General features: G+C 39.9%; 1 protein-coding gene across 2 annotated transcripts in view; it reads left to right on the plus strand.

Annotated features, from left to right (window-relative positions):
- Positions 1-3,154: 3,154 nt before the first annotated feature.
- LOC122641169 (receptor-like protein 4) overlaps positions 3,155-15,425 on the plus strand; it is a 33,949-nt gene continuing 21,678 nt past the window's right edge. For both annotated transcript variants that reach the window (XM_043834503.1, XM_043834502.1), the window contains exons 1-3: positions 3,155-3,380; positions 4,391-5,446; positions 7,241-7,388. In XM_043834503.1, the coding sequence (XP_043690438.1) occupies positions 3,296-3,380; positions 4,391-5,446; positions 7,241-7,388 (1,289 nt within the window). In that variant the 5' untranslated portion in view covers positions 3,155-3,295. The remainder of the gene's footprint in view (positions 3,381-4,390; positions 5,447-7,240; positions 7,389-15,425) is intronic.

Here is a 15,425-nt window from a genome sequence, read left to right on the forward strand (position 1 = left end):
AATCACATACATGCTTAAAATAAAATTAATAACCATAAAATTATAATAAGCCATTATGCCTATTGGAAAAGGTGGGTGAAGAGAGGAATCTCTCCACCCATCTTCTCCAATGAAATTCCCTTCAACAAGTAAACCAGATTTTTTTTTTTATTTTTTGAAAAATTGCTACAAAAAAAAAAAACAAAGCCAAAGGGAAAATCATTAAACAAAGTGCACAAAGGCACAAGGCAGCATCACATGCAGCAAGGCTGCCCACGCACGCACGCGGCAGGCAGCGAGGTGCGCACAAAGAGAGGGGGTATGGTGCGGCATGGGGCTAGGGTGCGTGCGGCAGGTGGGGTGCATGCAGGCAACCAGCTCGCGGCCCCTTTGGTCGCATGCATCTCATCCCAATTTTTTTTTAAACTGAATACAATTTTTGAGAGCATCACATAAATAATGAAAAAAAAATTGAAAACAACCCCATCGATAAAGAGGCTCCGATACCACTGTTAGCATCGCAAGTCCGATCGAAGCGGAAGCGTAAACAAGATTACAATATCGATGGAGATGTCATTCAAATAACTGAACGAAGCAGGGATCGATTATTACCTAAGTTTCACAAATGCAAGACCTCCAATCGATGATAGCCCTTTCTCGATCGTTCCACGTACTACGCAAGCTTTGCGCTCCCACATGGTTAAGCTGTATATCTCCTCCAAACACCAAGGAACACACCACCTTGATTTCTTCTAGGATCAAACACCAAAGAAGAGAGAAGGGAGAAAACGGATTTTGGAGGGGGAGAGAGAGCTCCAACGTTTTGGGTGCCTAGTGCATTCCTTGTGTGTGATTTTGCAATCCCATAACTAAATATGAATTGCCCATCACACAATCCCAATTTGGTAGCTCACATAGGCAAGACATATTGAGTTTCATATTGGGACTCAATTGCTAGCCCATCTAATCTTTTTCCACAAGGAAAGATATGCATTGCTAGGGGAATCAAATATTGGGTTGAATATCCAATATTCACCCAATAAGTTTCCTTTTCTAACAGTATGATGACAACTCATTTAGACGAAGGTAAAGAACTAACATTGATGATTTTCAAGGATAAACACTTCCATTGTTGATCTACAGAAGCTATGAAATCTACAGATGCTTGAACGCCAATGAGCATATGAACTTCATGGCTCACGTGGTGGCTGCATCCCTCCAACCTCCTCAACCTCATAAAATTTGTCCTTACAAAAATGTCTTAAAATTGAATCTCCAAGGAGAAAAGAGGTGTCTTTTAATTACAAAAACACCATAAAAAATCACGTGGGGAAGTGTTGGGCCCGTTGCTCACTCTAGGTAAGCTAACAAGCCGCAAACACATATGAGTGGGGGACAATCATAAAGTCTTTTCAGTGGGAGGGAGGGGAGAGGCAGACACATAGTTGGGTAGCCTATTGGGATACCCAGCCTTTTCCCTATCATAATATTAGTGGGAGTAATATAGTATTGGTGGATCGACTGGCTTGGAAAGCAAATATAGAGAAGAGAAACTATCAAGGATTTTGAATTTCACCTATGAGCAAGAGATCTCTACTTGGTCGCATGGTCTCTACACAAGTGTCTGGGCCAATGGTGGAGCATGCCTAGGTATCTAACTAGGGGGCAGAAGCGTCATCTCACGGTGACCTGTGAGAGGGTGTAGGAAACACCACCAAGTAGAGATCTTTTTCTCTTCACCTTATTTCTTCTTAATTTAGTTATGTTTATATATCTAAAGGGAGAGAGATAGGTACACCACCCACATACGGCAAGCTAGCAGGCGGCACCAATAAGGGCACGGAAGAGGCCATCATACAAGAGGGACATGGGCTCATTTCCAAGAGGAAGAGAGAGATAGACATAGCGGGCGTAGCTTGTGGGTTGTGGGTAGTGTGCCTAACCTTATGCCCACCCTTGGGACTAGAAATACGTATAGAACATCATAGGCTTCGAGATATCATAATAGAATCCAACAAGAACAGTTGAAATTGAAATTAAAAGCTACTGAAGAGTGCACAATTCTTTGTTCATCTCAACTTTCAACATTATGCATGGCAGGGGTAGAAGTTGAAATATGAAATTATTGTCCAACTCTTTTAGGGAAGGGGAAGGGAGATGTAGGGGATGGGCTAGGCTAGGGAGAAGAAGAAGAAGATAGAGTCGGGCTTGGCCAGGCTAGGCTCAGCCCAAAGCCTCAATCCTTGTCCGGCCCAACCTTGACTCAAGATCAAAAATTTCCAGCCTTGACCTCTGCCCTCAGCCCAGGCCCCGTCTCCGGAGTGGCAGATTCTCACTGTGTTTCTAGGGTTTCAAATTCTTTGACAAAGAGTTGTTTGATTTGAAAAGGGCTTTTTTTTGGACTTTTTGTATTACAAAGATACGCACTACGCAGACATTACGGCGAGATTGGTTTCTGCTTTTGTTTTACTCGTTTTTTCTCTTTTAGGGTTTACTTCCTCTCTACTCCATTTGTAATCTGTTTCTTCCGATGATTGTGCAGTAAGTCACGCAGCCTAATAATCCATGAAAATGTATGTATAATCCATTATCCATTCCTTGTCTCTGTCTCTGTCTCTGTCCATTCCTGATTAATTAATCTAAACATCTACGTATTTCCGTGGAGCGAATCACCGACATCTCATGGAAATGGAAAAAATTTCAATCACTTTTCCTCCACTTTCCCAACCTACTATATTCATTCCTATTTTAAATGCCACGTTAAAAATTTTAAATGTTTTAAATATTTGCAGCTCCACCTTCATCATTAATAATCAACTCCTTCATAAAAAACCAATATTATAAGAAAATTCTAACACAACGAGGAATTTCATGGAGGAGCATTACGATTCTAGTCATTTGTCTGGAAAATAATTATTATTTATTTTTTGTTTTCATCCCTTATTCAATGGTAGTTGCAGATTGCGACTTCTCATTGTGTTGATATTGGAATTTTAATGCTCCCCTGTGGAATTTCTTGTGAAGCTAACAAAACCCATTACCCCACAAAGCTCATACAAAATGCTGGGAGAGAGAGAATAAATAAAGAATGTCCCTAACCTCCCTTCACGTCTTCAAATCTTAAATTACCTCCTTTTCATAGTTTACTCACAATCAAAGTAACTGAGAGTCACCTCTCTCTCTCTCTCTCACTCAATTCTCTTAGCTTTCCCAAACAAATGTTAAAGGCCATAAAAAGGAGCAAAGACAATGTGGGAGACTTTGGGGTTCTTTAGGGGGTGGAAAAAGAAGGTGCAGGCATTCAACATCAACGCCAATGGTGCTCATCATTCTCAACCACCGCATGTTGCTGCTGCAGCTCACCCTGTTCCTAGCTATTTGCCCTTCTTCTCCTCAACGTGGTAAGCTACTACTTCTCTGTTTCTTATTGCATTTCAAAGTTCAAACACCTCTTTCTGTTCTTGTTTCCCCCCACTTAAACTATCTTAAGCATTCATTGATGTGGTAAGGTTTTGTTGCTGCAAGGACTGTATTCCCAGGGGCATCTTGAAATGAGTTTTCTGCAGATTTTTTTCTACAGATTTTGATGGATCCAATGCTCTTAACAACTTCCTGTAATCATACATTAGTGTGTCCTTTCTTCTCCTGGGTCTGGAGTCTGAAAAATAATGCCCATCGACTGAGAGAGAGACTCAACTCCATTTGAAATGCACTTGCTCATATGCGTCAGAAACTATTTTTTTATTTGGTTTTAAATTTAGCATTTTACACGGGGAGATGTATATGCACTGGGAAAATAGAAAAATCCATACGGGGGATGTATAGAGTTGTGATGGGTATTAGATTTTGGTAAAAGAAACAGCAAGTGGTCTATTTGTTCTGAACTTTACTGAATTTCTAAGAAACTAGGCATTTTTGCGTTAGTTGTCTAATTGGAAAGTTTGACCGAGAATTTTGATCTATTCGAACTATTTCAATGAGCTTTTCTCTGCCCATTTGCAATCAAGGAATTGGTGGTGGTCGCAGAATCACAGGTCCCTTTCACATTGGAGGATGATTCACAGCATGAGGGGATCTAAAATTTCTTCTTCTTCTTCTTCTTTTTTTAAATGATCATTGACAATATAATGATAAGAACATTTTTGTTAATGACACCAACTTCACTGGCTTGCATAAGCAGCAATGGGCATTGCTGTACAAATTCCAGTTAATATAAAATTAGTTTTATCGTGTGGGTGCTTAATTTGTTCTTGGCCAATAGGGTTGTTAGTGTATCATTCAGGTTATAGCAGTTCTATTACCATTAGATAGTAGTTTTGCTGGAGCTTTGTTGCTTATTTTCATTCGTTTATTTTTTTATTTGTTCCTTAGTTTGATGTATGGTTGTGAAATGGATGTTTCTTCTTTGTAGAGCCATTTGCTATGCGCATAAGTTGTGGAGCTCATGCTAATGTCCAGACAGGCCCAACCAATACCCTCTGGTACAAGGATTTTTCTTTTACAGGAGGGAGATCAGCAAATGCATCAAGAACAAGTTTTATTGTTCCTCCACTTCCAACAGTTCGTTATTTCCCTCTTTCTGATGGGCCAGAAAATTGCTATAATATCAATGGAGTACCCAATGGACACTATTCAGTGAGAATATTCTTTGCGTTGGTTCAAGAACCTTATTTTCAGAATGAACCTCTATTTGATGTATCAGTTGAAGGAACTCAGATCTATTCTTTACCGTCAGGGTGGAGCACTGAAGATGAGGAATCATTTGCTGAGGCTCTCGTATTTGTTTCAAATGGTTCTGTCTCCACTTGCTTCCATAGCACTGGCCATGGAGATCCAGCTATACTTTCACTCGAAATTCTTCAAGTAGATGACAAAGCATATTATTTTGGTCCCCTGTGGGGTGAGGGGTTAATCCTTAGAACAGTCAAGCGAGTAAGCTGTGGTAATGAGAATCCTGAATATGATGAAGATTACGGTGGGGATCCCTGGGGTGGGGATAGATTCTGGAGTCCACTGAATACTTTTGGGCAATATTCTGACAAGATTCTATCCACTGTAAATAGCATCAAGCAAGCATCAGTTTCCCCAAACTATTACCCTGAAAAGCTTTATCATACAGCACTTGTTAGTACTGATAGCCAGTCAGATTTATCATATACTATTGATGTGGATCCTACAAGAAACTACTCAATTTGGTTGCACTTTGCAGAAATTGATTCTGCAATCACAGGTGAAGGTCAAAGGGTTTTTGATATCCTGATAAATGGTGATACTGTATTCAATGATGTTGATATTATCCAATTGAGTGGGAGCAGTAACACGGCTCTTGTGCTGAACAAGACTGTTGCTGTTAATGGAAGGACTTTGACAGTAACCATACACCCTACAGAAGGAAATCATTCCATCATCAATGCCATTGAAGTTTTTGAGGTTATCCCTGTGGAATCAAAGACTTTAGCACAAGAAGGTAAGCTTGCTGATTACCTTATCTATAATTCAGTTGATTCTGTTTGGCAACTTTAGCTTTCACAGGTAAATGATATGAGAATGAGATTGCTGGACCTTTACAAAAGCCGAATGATTTTTGTGTTGCATTTGACTGAATACATTGACTCAACAAAGCCTTATCCTAGCCATTTAGGGTTGGGTTCCACCCTTCCATTTAAGATTGTCTTTGAAGAGAGCCTTGCCTGATAAGCTCCAGCTCACAAAGCTATGACAGAGTTCAGGTGGTTGAATTTCTGAGTTAGGGCTCTGCTTCGGTGGGTTGGTCTATTTGGATCAAATTGAACTCTATTCCCAAAATCTCTGTTTTACATTGTTTTCGTCACAAACCCTGACCAGAAAGGGAGGGCAGGGGGAGGGGAGGGGAGGGGAATTTCTCCATGATAAGCAAAACAAAAGACAAACTATAGTTGCAAAATGGAAAAGTGGATTCTTGAAAAACTAAAATTAGAAAGCATTGAATGAGAAAATATTTCATTTTAATTTGTTAGCCATTAAACATGGTTGTTGTTGAATATACACAACTTATATTATCTGAATTCTGACCTTGAAAGGTGCTAAAGACAGTATTAGTATCTGATGAGGGCTCTGTTGTAATGCCTTTGATGTCAAGGTATAAAACCTCTGTTTGAGATAGGTCTTGACTTGGCTTGGAATCGGATGCCCACCCTCCCCCAGCCCCCCATTCTCTTTCTTTTCTGTTCCTCCAAAACTTTGTTAGAGTTTCTATTCATGAAAGTAAACTTAATTTAAGTTCCCAGTGAAACCTAAGGCTGTGTTTGGTATTCATTCTAGGTCAATTTTTCATTCTCGGACGACAATAAAAACAACTATGTTTATCATCTGAAAATGCGAAATTGACCTCGAATGCATTCCGAGAATGCATACCAAACACAGCCTAAGAAAGCTTCACAATTAAATTCTTCTATTCTTTATTCTGTCATTTTTTCTGTCTTTTTTCCTCATTTCACTATATTACTTTATCTTCTTATCCCTTTTCTTGTTTCTTCCTTCCCTTTTTCATAAAAAGTTGTTTCTTGAGATGGTAAGTGTGAGATTCAGATCCCCCCAAAAAAATTCCAGAACATGCATTCCATGCATCCTTTGAAGTGTTTCTGCCTTTAAATCTAATGTTCTAGCTCAATTGTTTTTATCTCCCCAATTTCATTTTCTTTTCATGGGTAAAGTACATCTTACAATGTTATGCATCTTTCTTAACAATCTACTTCTCAAGAAAAGAAGAAATAAATTCAATAGGATAAAAAGGGCGTACCCAGTGCATGAGGCTCCCGCCACTGCGGGGTCTGGGGAGGATTATAATGTATGCAGGCTTACCCGCTTCGCGGAGAGGCTGTTTCTCAACTTGAACCCGTGACCACTAGGTCGCAATGGAGCAACCTTACTGTTGCGCCAAGGTCCAAAATTTGACATGTGGCCAATCCAGACGGTGCCCTGTCTATCCAATGTTAGGAATTCCACATCATCTCCTGCATGGCAAAACTATGTGGACCTTGGAGAGAAACTTCTTTACACTGGATTGCATAGGGGCAATTATGCCTTCTCTCAATTACATGTATTGCTCTATGCTTTTTGGGGAACTAACTTGACGGGTACGGTAAGAACCAAATTCTATCTGCACTATTCTGTGCATACTTTCTCATTTTTGAGTTTTGGTTTGCATTTTGAAGAAAATAGTATTTAAACTTTAATTTTATAGTGTTATTACTAATTTGATCTTGTCAGTATCTGTCAATAGTTAAGGCTTTGCAGGTACTGAAGAATGCCTTGGGTCTTCCTCTTCGTTTGGGGTGGAATGGTGATCCGTGTGTTCCCCAACAACATCCATGGAGTGGAATTGACTGCCAATTTGATGGAAACAGCAGTAAATGGGTCATCGATGGACTGTATGTACTTTATCTTTAGTATGTCTAGTATTTATAGATATATCTCTCATGAGAAAATGGTAATGACTTGGCTTATCTCTAATAAAGGGAGGGGCCTCCTAGTGCAAAAGTTACCCTCTTGTGATCAAGGTTCAAGAAACTTGGACAGTTTTGGCTGCAAGTTTTGGTGAAGGGTTTCGAGGCCAAATGGCCAAATTGGATCCTGAAACTTTTAGGAAACCCTATTTTAGGCCCTCTAGACATACTGCAACTCTTTAAGTTTTAAAAAATCACACCCAAAATGGAAGTTTGACTTTGGTGCCTAGTTTGGTCGTATACATTGTACACTGTTGTATGGGGGCGTACCCAATGCACGAGGCTCCCGCCATTGTGGGGTCTGGGGAGGGTCATAATGTATGCAGCCTTACCCTTGTTTTCGCAGAGAGGCTGATGCAGATTTATCACCAAACTGGACTTCTTTTATTAGGAATAAGTCTAGGGTTGGGTTATATACATGTTGGGCCTTTGATCCCATGGGTTTTCAATGTAATAGGTCATTTTTATGAGCCTAAACTATGAGTAGTAAGGTTACATACGGGATTAGTTAGTAGATTTCTTTTTATTTGGTTAAGTGGTCATGTAACTATTTAATTGTTATTTAAGTTGGGCTGGATTAGGACTCTATAATTCCAGCCATGTTTTGAGTCTATTTCCTTTGTTATTTCACTTTCCTAGTCAGTTTAGGTTATCTAATAGGTTAAGGATTGGGTTAGGCCTTTCCTTTTTAGAGTAGGACTCTATTTTTGAGTCTTTTATATAAGGTTATTAGGGGGGCAAACATTGAAAACGAATTTTGATATTAATGAAAAGCTTTTGCTACTCTTCTTCTCCACCGAAGATTTTGTCTTGTGTTTGATCAAGGCTGGTGGGATCGATGATTGATCCGATTGACACCTTGCGGTGGGGAGCCCGGGTGGTTCGTTGGTGGGATTGGTGTTTGATCCAATCGACACCTTGCGGTGTGAAGCCCAGGTGGTTCTTTTGAAGCTCTCCTTTAAGTTCTTTGAAGATCTCCTTTAATTTTCAAAATCAAGACTCAAGAATTCTTCAAGATCTTCTAACCAACTGAGCTGCCCTTGCAACAACTGTAAGTTTGAATCATCTCATCAATACCCATTCTTCTCCAAATCACCCCAAAACCCTAATTTTCCTACCCATCTCTTGTAACCATCCCATCTCCCAAAATTCTTAGCAAACCATTCAGCTAACAACACCTTCACATAATTGGATCGAGTATTTTCCTGCCCAATTGGAATACTCGAACCAAGCTGTTTTCTCATCACCCCATTCAAACTTACAACATCCCACCTATTTCTGGAGATCATCCCATTATCCAAATTCTGCCCGGCTCAAACCAACCATCAGAAACACACCATACCTGAATCGAATTTCATTCCCTACACTAGGAATAATCGATCCAACCCCTAACCCTAATTACACCAAAAACCCTATTTTGACCTAGCCAATTCACCTGTTCATAGAAGATCCTGGTTTAGTAGTTCCTAGTTGGTCTCCTACCAATCTAGGACTACATTAGAGGTTGTTTCCAGATTCGAACCTGTGACCACTTGGTCACAATGGAGCAACCTTACCGTTGCACCAAGGCCCGCCCTCATTGTATGCTGCTGTATACATTCTCTAATATGGCCTATTCCACATAAAGTTTAATACTAGAACACACTTAATTTAATTAAAACAACTTAAATATGCATTAGGAATGAATGCACATAAAATTATTAACCATTTCATAAATCATACATCATACATGGATTATTACAAAAGTAAAAGATATGGGAGTCAATAATACAAGTCAGTCACCCCTATGCCCATCTTAGAGTCCTAGTACTACATTGAGTTTTAGTTAGGATCAAAACCACTAGAATGTTGCTGCTGTTGTTGAAGGAAGTTATCTTCCAACTGTATTACAAAAGCTGGCCATGTCATGGTATGGTGGAAGAAATGCTCAAAGTTCTTCGCAACATCCCTATAAATGTTCTATGCTTATACAGGAGTGATTTGGCAAAAAAAATCATAAAACATGAGTTTTTGGAAGGTTTACTGTCGAAACCTACGAAACTTGCGAATTTTGTTCAAAATTTTAGTCTTATAACTTAAGGAAAGTAACGTTTTGATTGAAATTTCGGCGAAACACCTAAATTTCGACTGAAATCTGTACATCATTGCACATCATTTCGTTTCGACAGCTGTAGAAACAGAAATATTTCGCGAAATTTCACAAAATCTTGAACCATACTTGTAATGGCCATGAGAGAGATTCTACAAGAGTATCTATTGTTTGGAGTGGCCCATTTATCAATTTTAAGGTTGCTCCAGAATCACTGTAAATAATGTTGTTCTTTTGATCGTTATTGTTGAACCTAGATGGCCAGTGAGAGTGGAGGGGGGGTGAATTATTGGTGTAGAAATAAGTGAATGGCTTGATTGATCAATGAGATCAGTCAAGCTCTCTATTTATAATAATAATAATAAAAGAGATTACAAAGGGAAACACTGTTCACGTGAACAGTGTCACAGCCCAAATATAACTCTAATTCTAACTAGTTAAATAGAGCTAGAATAGAACTAGGAAAGGGAAAATAACTAAAATAGAAATAACACCCCATGGGTCGATCTTATATCATGGATCGACCCATGTCATATGTAATACCCAAATACCCATATTCCAACACTCCCCCTCAAGTTGGTACGTAGATATCAGTCATGCCCAACTTGCACACTAGAGGTTGAAAAACTTTTCCACTTAAGCCTTTGGTGAACACATCAGCAAACTGTTCCCCAGATTGCACATAAGGAACACAAACCATCCCATTATCCAGATTCTCCTTGATAAAATGACGATCAATTTCAATATGTTTCGTCCTATCATGCTGCACTGGATTATGGGCAATGCTTATTGCTGATTTACTGTCGCAGTAGAGTCGCATAGGCAGAGTAATAGGAATACTCAAATCTTGTAACAACGTCTTGAGCCACAATAGTTCACAAATACCAAGAGCCATAGCTTTAAATTCAGCCTTTGCACTAGAACGGGCCACCACTGTTTGCTTCTTGCTGCACCATGTAACACAATTTCCACCCACAAATGTACAGTAACCTGTGGTGGATTTTCGATCATGGGAACCAGCCCAATCTGAGTCAGTGTAGGCCTCAATTTGTAGATGATCATGACGAGAGAATAATACTCCTTTACCAGGAGCCGACTTCAAGTATCTCAAAATCCTGAATACTGCTTCCAGATGATTAGACCAGGGATCATGCATAAATTGACTGATAAGACTCACAACATAGGCAATATCAGGCTTAGTGTGAGATAAATAAATTAGTCGCCCAACTAGCCTCTGATATCTCCCTTTGTCCACTGGTTCACCATCAGTGTCTCGGAAACGAGCATTTGTCTCAATGGGAGTATCCACAGGAGAACAGCCTAACATGCCAGTTTCAGAAAGAAGATCTAGAGTATACTTGCGTTGAGATAAGAACAGCCCTTGAGAAGAATGGGCCACTTCAATCCCTAGAAAATAGCGAAGTATGCCTAGATCCTTAATCTCAAATTCCTTGGCCAAATAATTCTTCAACTTGGAAATTTCAGCAGGGTTATTTCCAGTTACAATTATATCATCGACATATACTAGGAGGAGAGTAATAATGCTACCCGATGTCTTGATAAATAAAGTGTGATCTACATTGCTTTGTTTATAACCAAATGTCAACATCGTTCTAAAACGACCAAACCATGCACGTGGTGATTGTTTCAGACCATACAACGCACGCTTAAGTTTACAAACCTTGCCATGAGTTGCAGCAGATGAGAACCCAGGAGAGACATCCATATATACCTCTTCCTCTAATTCACCATGGAGGAAGGCATTTTTAACATCAAGCTGCTGTAGACTCCATCCCAAGTTCACAGCACAAGAGAGAATTACCCTGATAGTGTTCATTTTGGCAACAGGTGCAAAAGTCTCCAAATAATCTATCCCATATGTCTGAGTAAATCCGCGAGCAACCAGCCTTGCTTTAAAACGATCAACAGTTCCATCAGCTTTTTGTTTAATTACAAAGACCCACTTGCAGCCAACAGTCTTCTTTTGTGGTGGAAGTGTGACAAGATCCCATGTACCACTCTTCTTTAGAGCTAGCAGTTCTTTGATCATGGCCTCCTTCCATCTAGTATTTGCAAATGCCTCCTACTAAGTCTGTGGTATGGATAAAGAGGAAACAAAAGCATGAAATGATGGGGATAAAGATTCATACGAAACAACCTGTGATATTGGATGTTGCGTGCAAGACCTTTTTCCCTTTCTAAGAGCAATGGGTAGATCAAGTGATGGATCAGAAGTAATAGGAGAAGTAGCATCATCTAAAGGATTAGAAATATTACCAGAGGAGGTGTCATTCGATCCTGGGTCAGAGGACAACTCTTGGTCTGGTAATGCTGCAGTGGTGGGCTGTTGTTGCCCTTGCCCTTTTTTCTTTCGATAATACTGCTGTGTGAAATCTTTCACTGGCTGTACCTGTTGCTCCCCTTGAACATCATTATCTAAAGGTACATGATAGTCATCAATAGGTTCATGTAGAGGAGGAATGGGAATCGGCACTTCTTCTAGAGTAGGAATGGACTCCCCCCTGAAGAGGTGCCGAAGATGGAAAGAAAGCCATGGCCTCATGAAAAACGACATCCATGGAAACAAAAACACGACGAGATGTAGGATGATAACATTTATACCCCTTTTGGGTGGGAGAATAACCAATGAAAATACAGCGGAGACCGCGGGGATCAAGTTTGCCATGGGCATAGTGGTTTCGAACAAAACAAACACACCTAAAATTTTTGGGAGGAATAATATAAGAAGAAGACCCCTTCAAAAGATCAAGAGGAGATTTATAGTCAAGTATCCGAGAGGGCATCCTATTGATAAGATAAGCAGCTGTTAAAACAGCCTCTCCCCAGAAATGAGAAGGAACATGCATTTCAAACATAATAGAGCGAGCTACATCAAGAAGATGTCTATTTTTGCGTTCAGCCACTCCAGTTTGGGGTGGAGTGTCAACGCAACTGGTTTGATGAATAATACCCTGAGTAGCAAGAAATAATTGAAAGGCTCCATCTAAATATTCACGACCATTGTCACTCCTGAGAGTTTGAATGGTAGCTTGAAACTGAGTTTGAACCATGCTATAAAAGACTTTAAAACAGGAAAAAACTTCACTCTTGTGTCGCATTAAGTAAACCCAAGTGGTGCGTGTGTGGCAATCAATAAAGGTGACAAACCACTTAAAGCCAGAAATAGAAGAGGTACGTGAGGGACCCCAGACATCAGAATGAATCATAGAAAAAGGCTTAGAACATCTTTTATTTGAACTAGAATAAACAGAACGAGTTTGTTTTGCAAAAACACAAGCCTCACATAATAACGAGTGAGGGTTACAATGCTGAAATAAAACAGGAAAAATCTTAGCTAAGGTTCCTAAAGGTGGATGGCCCAGTTGACGATGCCATCAGTGCAATTCAGATAAATGATGTTCAACAGAAGTAGCAGTAAGAGCTTGGCCAGACATAGTAACAACATTAGAGATAAGATCATCGTCAAGCAAGTAGAGACCACCACGTATTTTACCAGTTCCAATCGTTCTCCCTGTCCCCAAGTCCTGAAAGACACAATGTGAAGGATAAAAAATAGCTTTGCAATTGAGATCAGATGTCAAACTACTGATAGAAAGCAAATTAGAAGTTAACTTAGGAACATGTAAAACAGAGGACAAAGATAAAGAAGGAGAACAATGGATGGCTCCCTTCCCTGAGACAGAGGAAAGAGAACCATCGGCTATTTTAATTTTATCTTTGCCTGAACAGGGAGAATAACGAAAAAATAAATTGGATTGACCAGTCATGTGGTCAATGGCTCCGGAATCGATTATCCAAGGATGAGATAATGCCGAAGCACAATGACCAGCAAAAGAAATACCTGGTTTGGAGAAAACAAGGTTTGATTCAGAAGAGGGAACCACAATCGAAGTAGAGGCAGGTGTAGATTAAGAGGCGAAGGTAGTCATCATACGACGAAAGGCAGCAAGTTCCTCTGCAGAAAGTGTGGTAGTAGGGGCTGTTTCAGTAGCTACAGAAAGATGGGCCTGTGTGCCACCACGACCACCACGACCACGGCCACGGCCTCGACCACGACCACCACTACGACCATCAGAAGAGTCAGATGGCCGACCATGTAACTTCCAGCAAAAATCCACAGTATGTCGTTCCTTTCCATAATGAGTACATTTAAGAGGTTCCTTCTCAGACGAGGAACGTGTACTAGTACTAGAAGAGCTACCTCTAGAAGAAATTAAAGCAGATCTCTTTGGCTGTGTAGTTGGTAACATGGTGGAACAACGAGTATCTTCCAGTTGTATCATAGAGTAGGCTTGCTCCAAAGTGGGAAAAGGTGAACGACTCGGAACTTGAGACCAGGCTGATCATATTCCACATTAAGGCCGATCAGAAAGTGTATACTTTGAATTTATCCTCCCTAAGCTGAAATTTGGTAATATCGGAAGGACAATCAAGTGAAAGTTATCATAATAGTCAAGCTCTTGCCACAGGCCACGGAGTTCACAGAGTATTCGAGATAAAGTAAGTTCACCCTGTTTGCTTGCATGGATTTTTCGTTGAATATCATAAACTTGTGCATCATTCCCTACCTGGGAATAGGGACCTTTAGCAGCTTTCCAAATTTTTGCCGCTGAATCAAGTAGTGTATAGCCACGGGCAATGGATGGAGTCATTGCACCGAGAAGAAAAGCCATAACAAGAGAGTTGTTGGAACTCCACTTGTCTTGTAATGTACCAGCTTCACTTGGTTTGACAGTGGTACCATATATATATCCCTTATAGCCCCTTGAATCAATGGAAAGAAACATTTGTGTAGACCAAAGTAAATAATTAGTGCCATCGAGCTTTATCGGGCTGACTGGAAAAGAGGGATAATCATGATGGGTCCCTTGTGTAGAAGATTGGCCAGTGTTGGTGGTAGTAGTGGATGCAGCTGAATCAGGCATATTGATAGAACTTCGAGTAGTGCGGGAAATTGCAGAATATTCTGCAATAGGTAAATAGGCAGCAGTTCTTCAAAATAAACTCTGCAGGTTGTATAAATGAACAACTATAGTGTTGTCAAACAAAGAGAAGCTGCAGATCTGTATACAGAAAAAAAAATCTGCAGGTCTTCAAAAAAATACTGCACTCTTGCAAAAAAATCTGCAGATCTTCAACAAAAAATAAATCTGCAGGTCTTTAATCTTCGAGAAAAAAATCTGCAGGTCTTCTAAAATAAAATCTACAGTTCTTCAATCTTCAAACATGGATCTCACTGTGCATGGAGATCATAAAATAGGATAAAGTAAAGGAGGTAAACTCTAGGGCAAGTACTAGATCATATTTAGATCACCTCAAAGTACTGCCCCCATGAAATAATGGAAAAGAGAGAAGGGAAGAGAGAAGGAGGGTCTTGGTTGATATAGGGTTTTAGGGTAATGGGTTAGTTGATCTAGGAGAGATCAATTGTGGAGGGAGACAATGGAGGAGAGCAGAATTAATTTCTCAGATATCGAGTTTAGGCTCTGATACCATGTAGAAATAAGTGAATGGCTTGATTGATCAATGAGATCAGCCAAGCTCTCTATTTATAATAATAATAATAAAAGAGATTACAAAGGGAAACATTGTTCACGACACTGTTCACGTGAACAGTGTCACAACCCAAATATAACTCTAATTCTAACTAGTTAAATAGAGCTAGAATAGAACTAGGAAAGGGAAAATAACTAAAATAGAAATAACACCCCATGGGTCGATCTTATATCATGGATCGACCCATGTCACACGTAATACCCAAATACCCATATTCCAACAATTGGTGACTAAAAACCAATCCCAACTCACTCGTTTCTCAATTCACTTGTTGGTGTCGCTATCATTCAAGCACA

The sequence above is a fragment of the Telopea speciosissima genome, chromosome 9 (assembly GCF_018873765.1).
Source record: "Telopea speciosissima isolate NSW1024214 ecotype Mountain lineage chromosome 9, Tspe_v1, whole genome shotgun sequence".
Taxonomy (NCBI): Eukaryota; Viridiplantae; Streptophyta; class Magnoliopsida; order Proteales; family Proteaceae; genus Telopea; species Telopea speciosissima.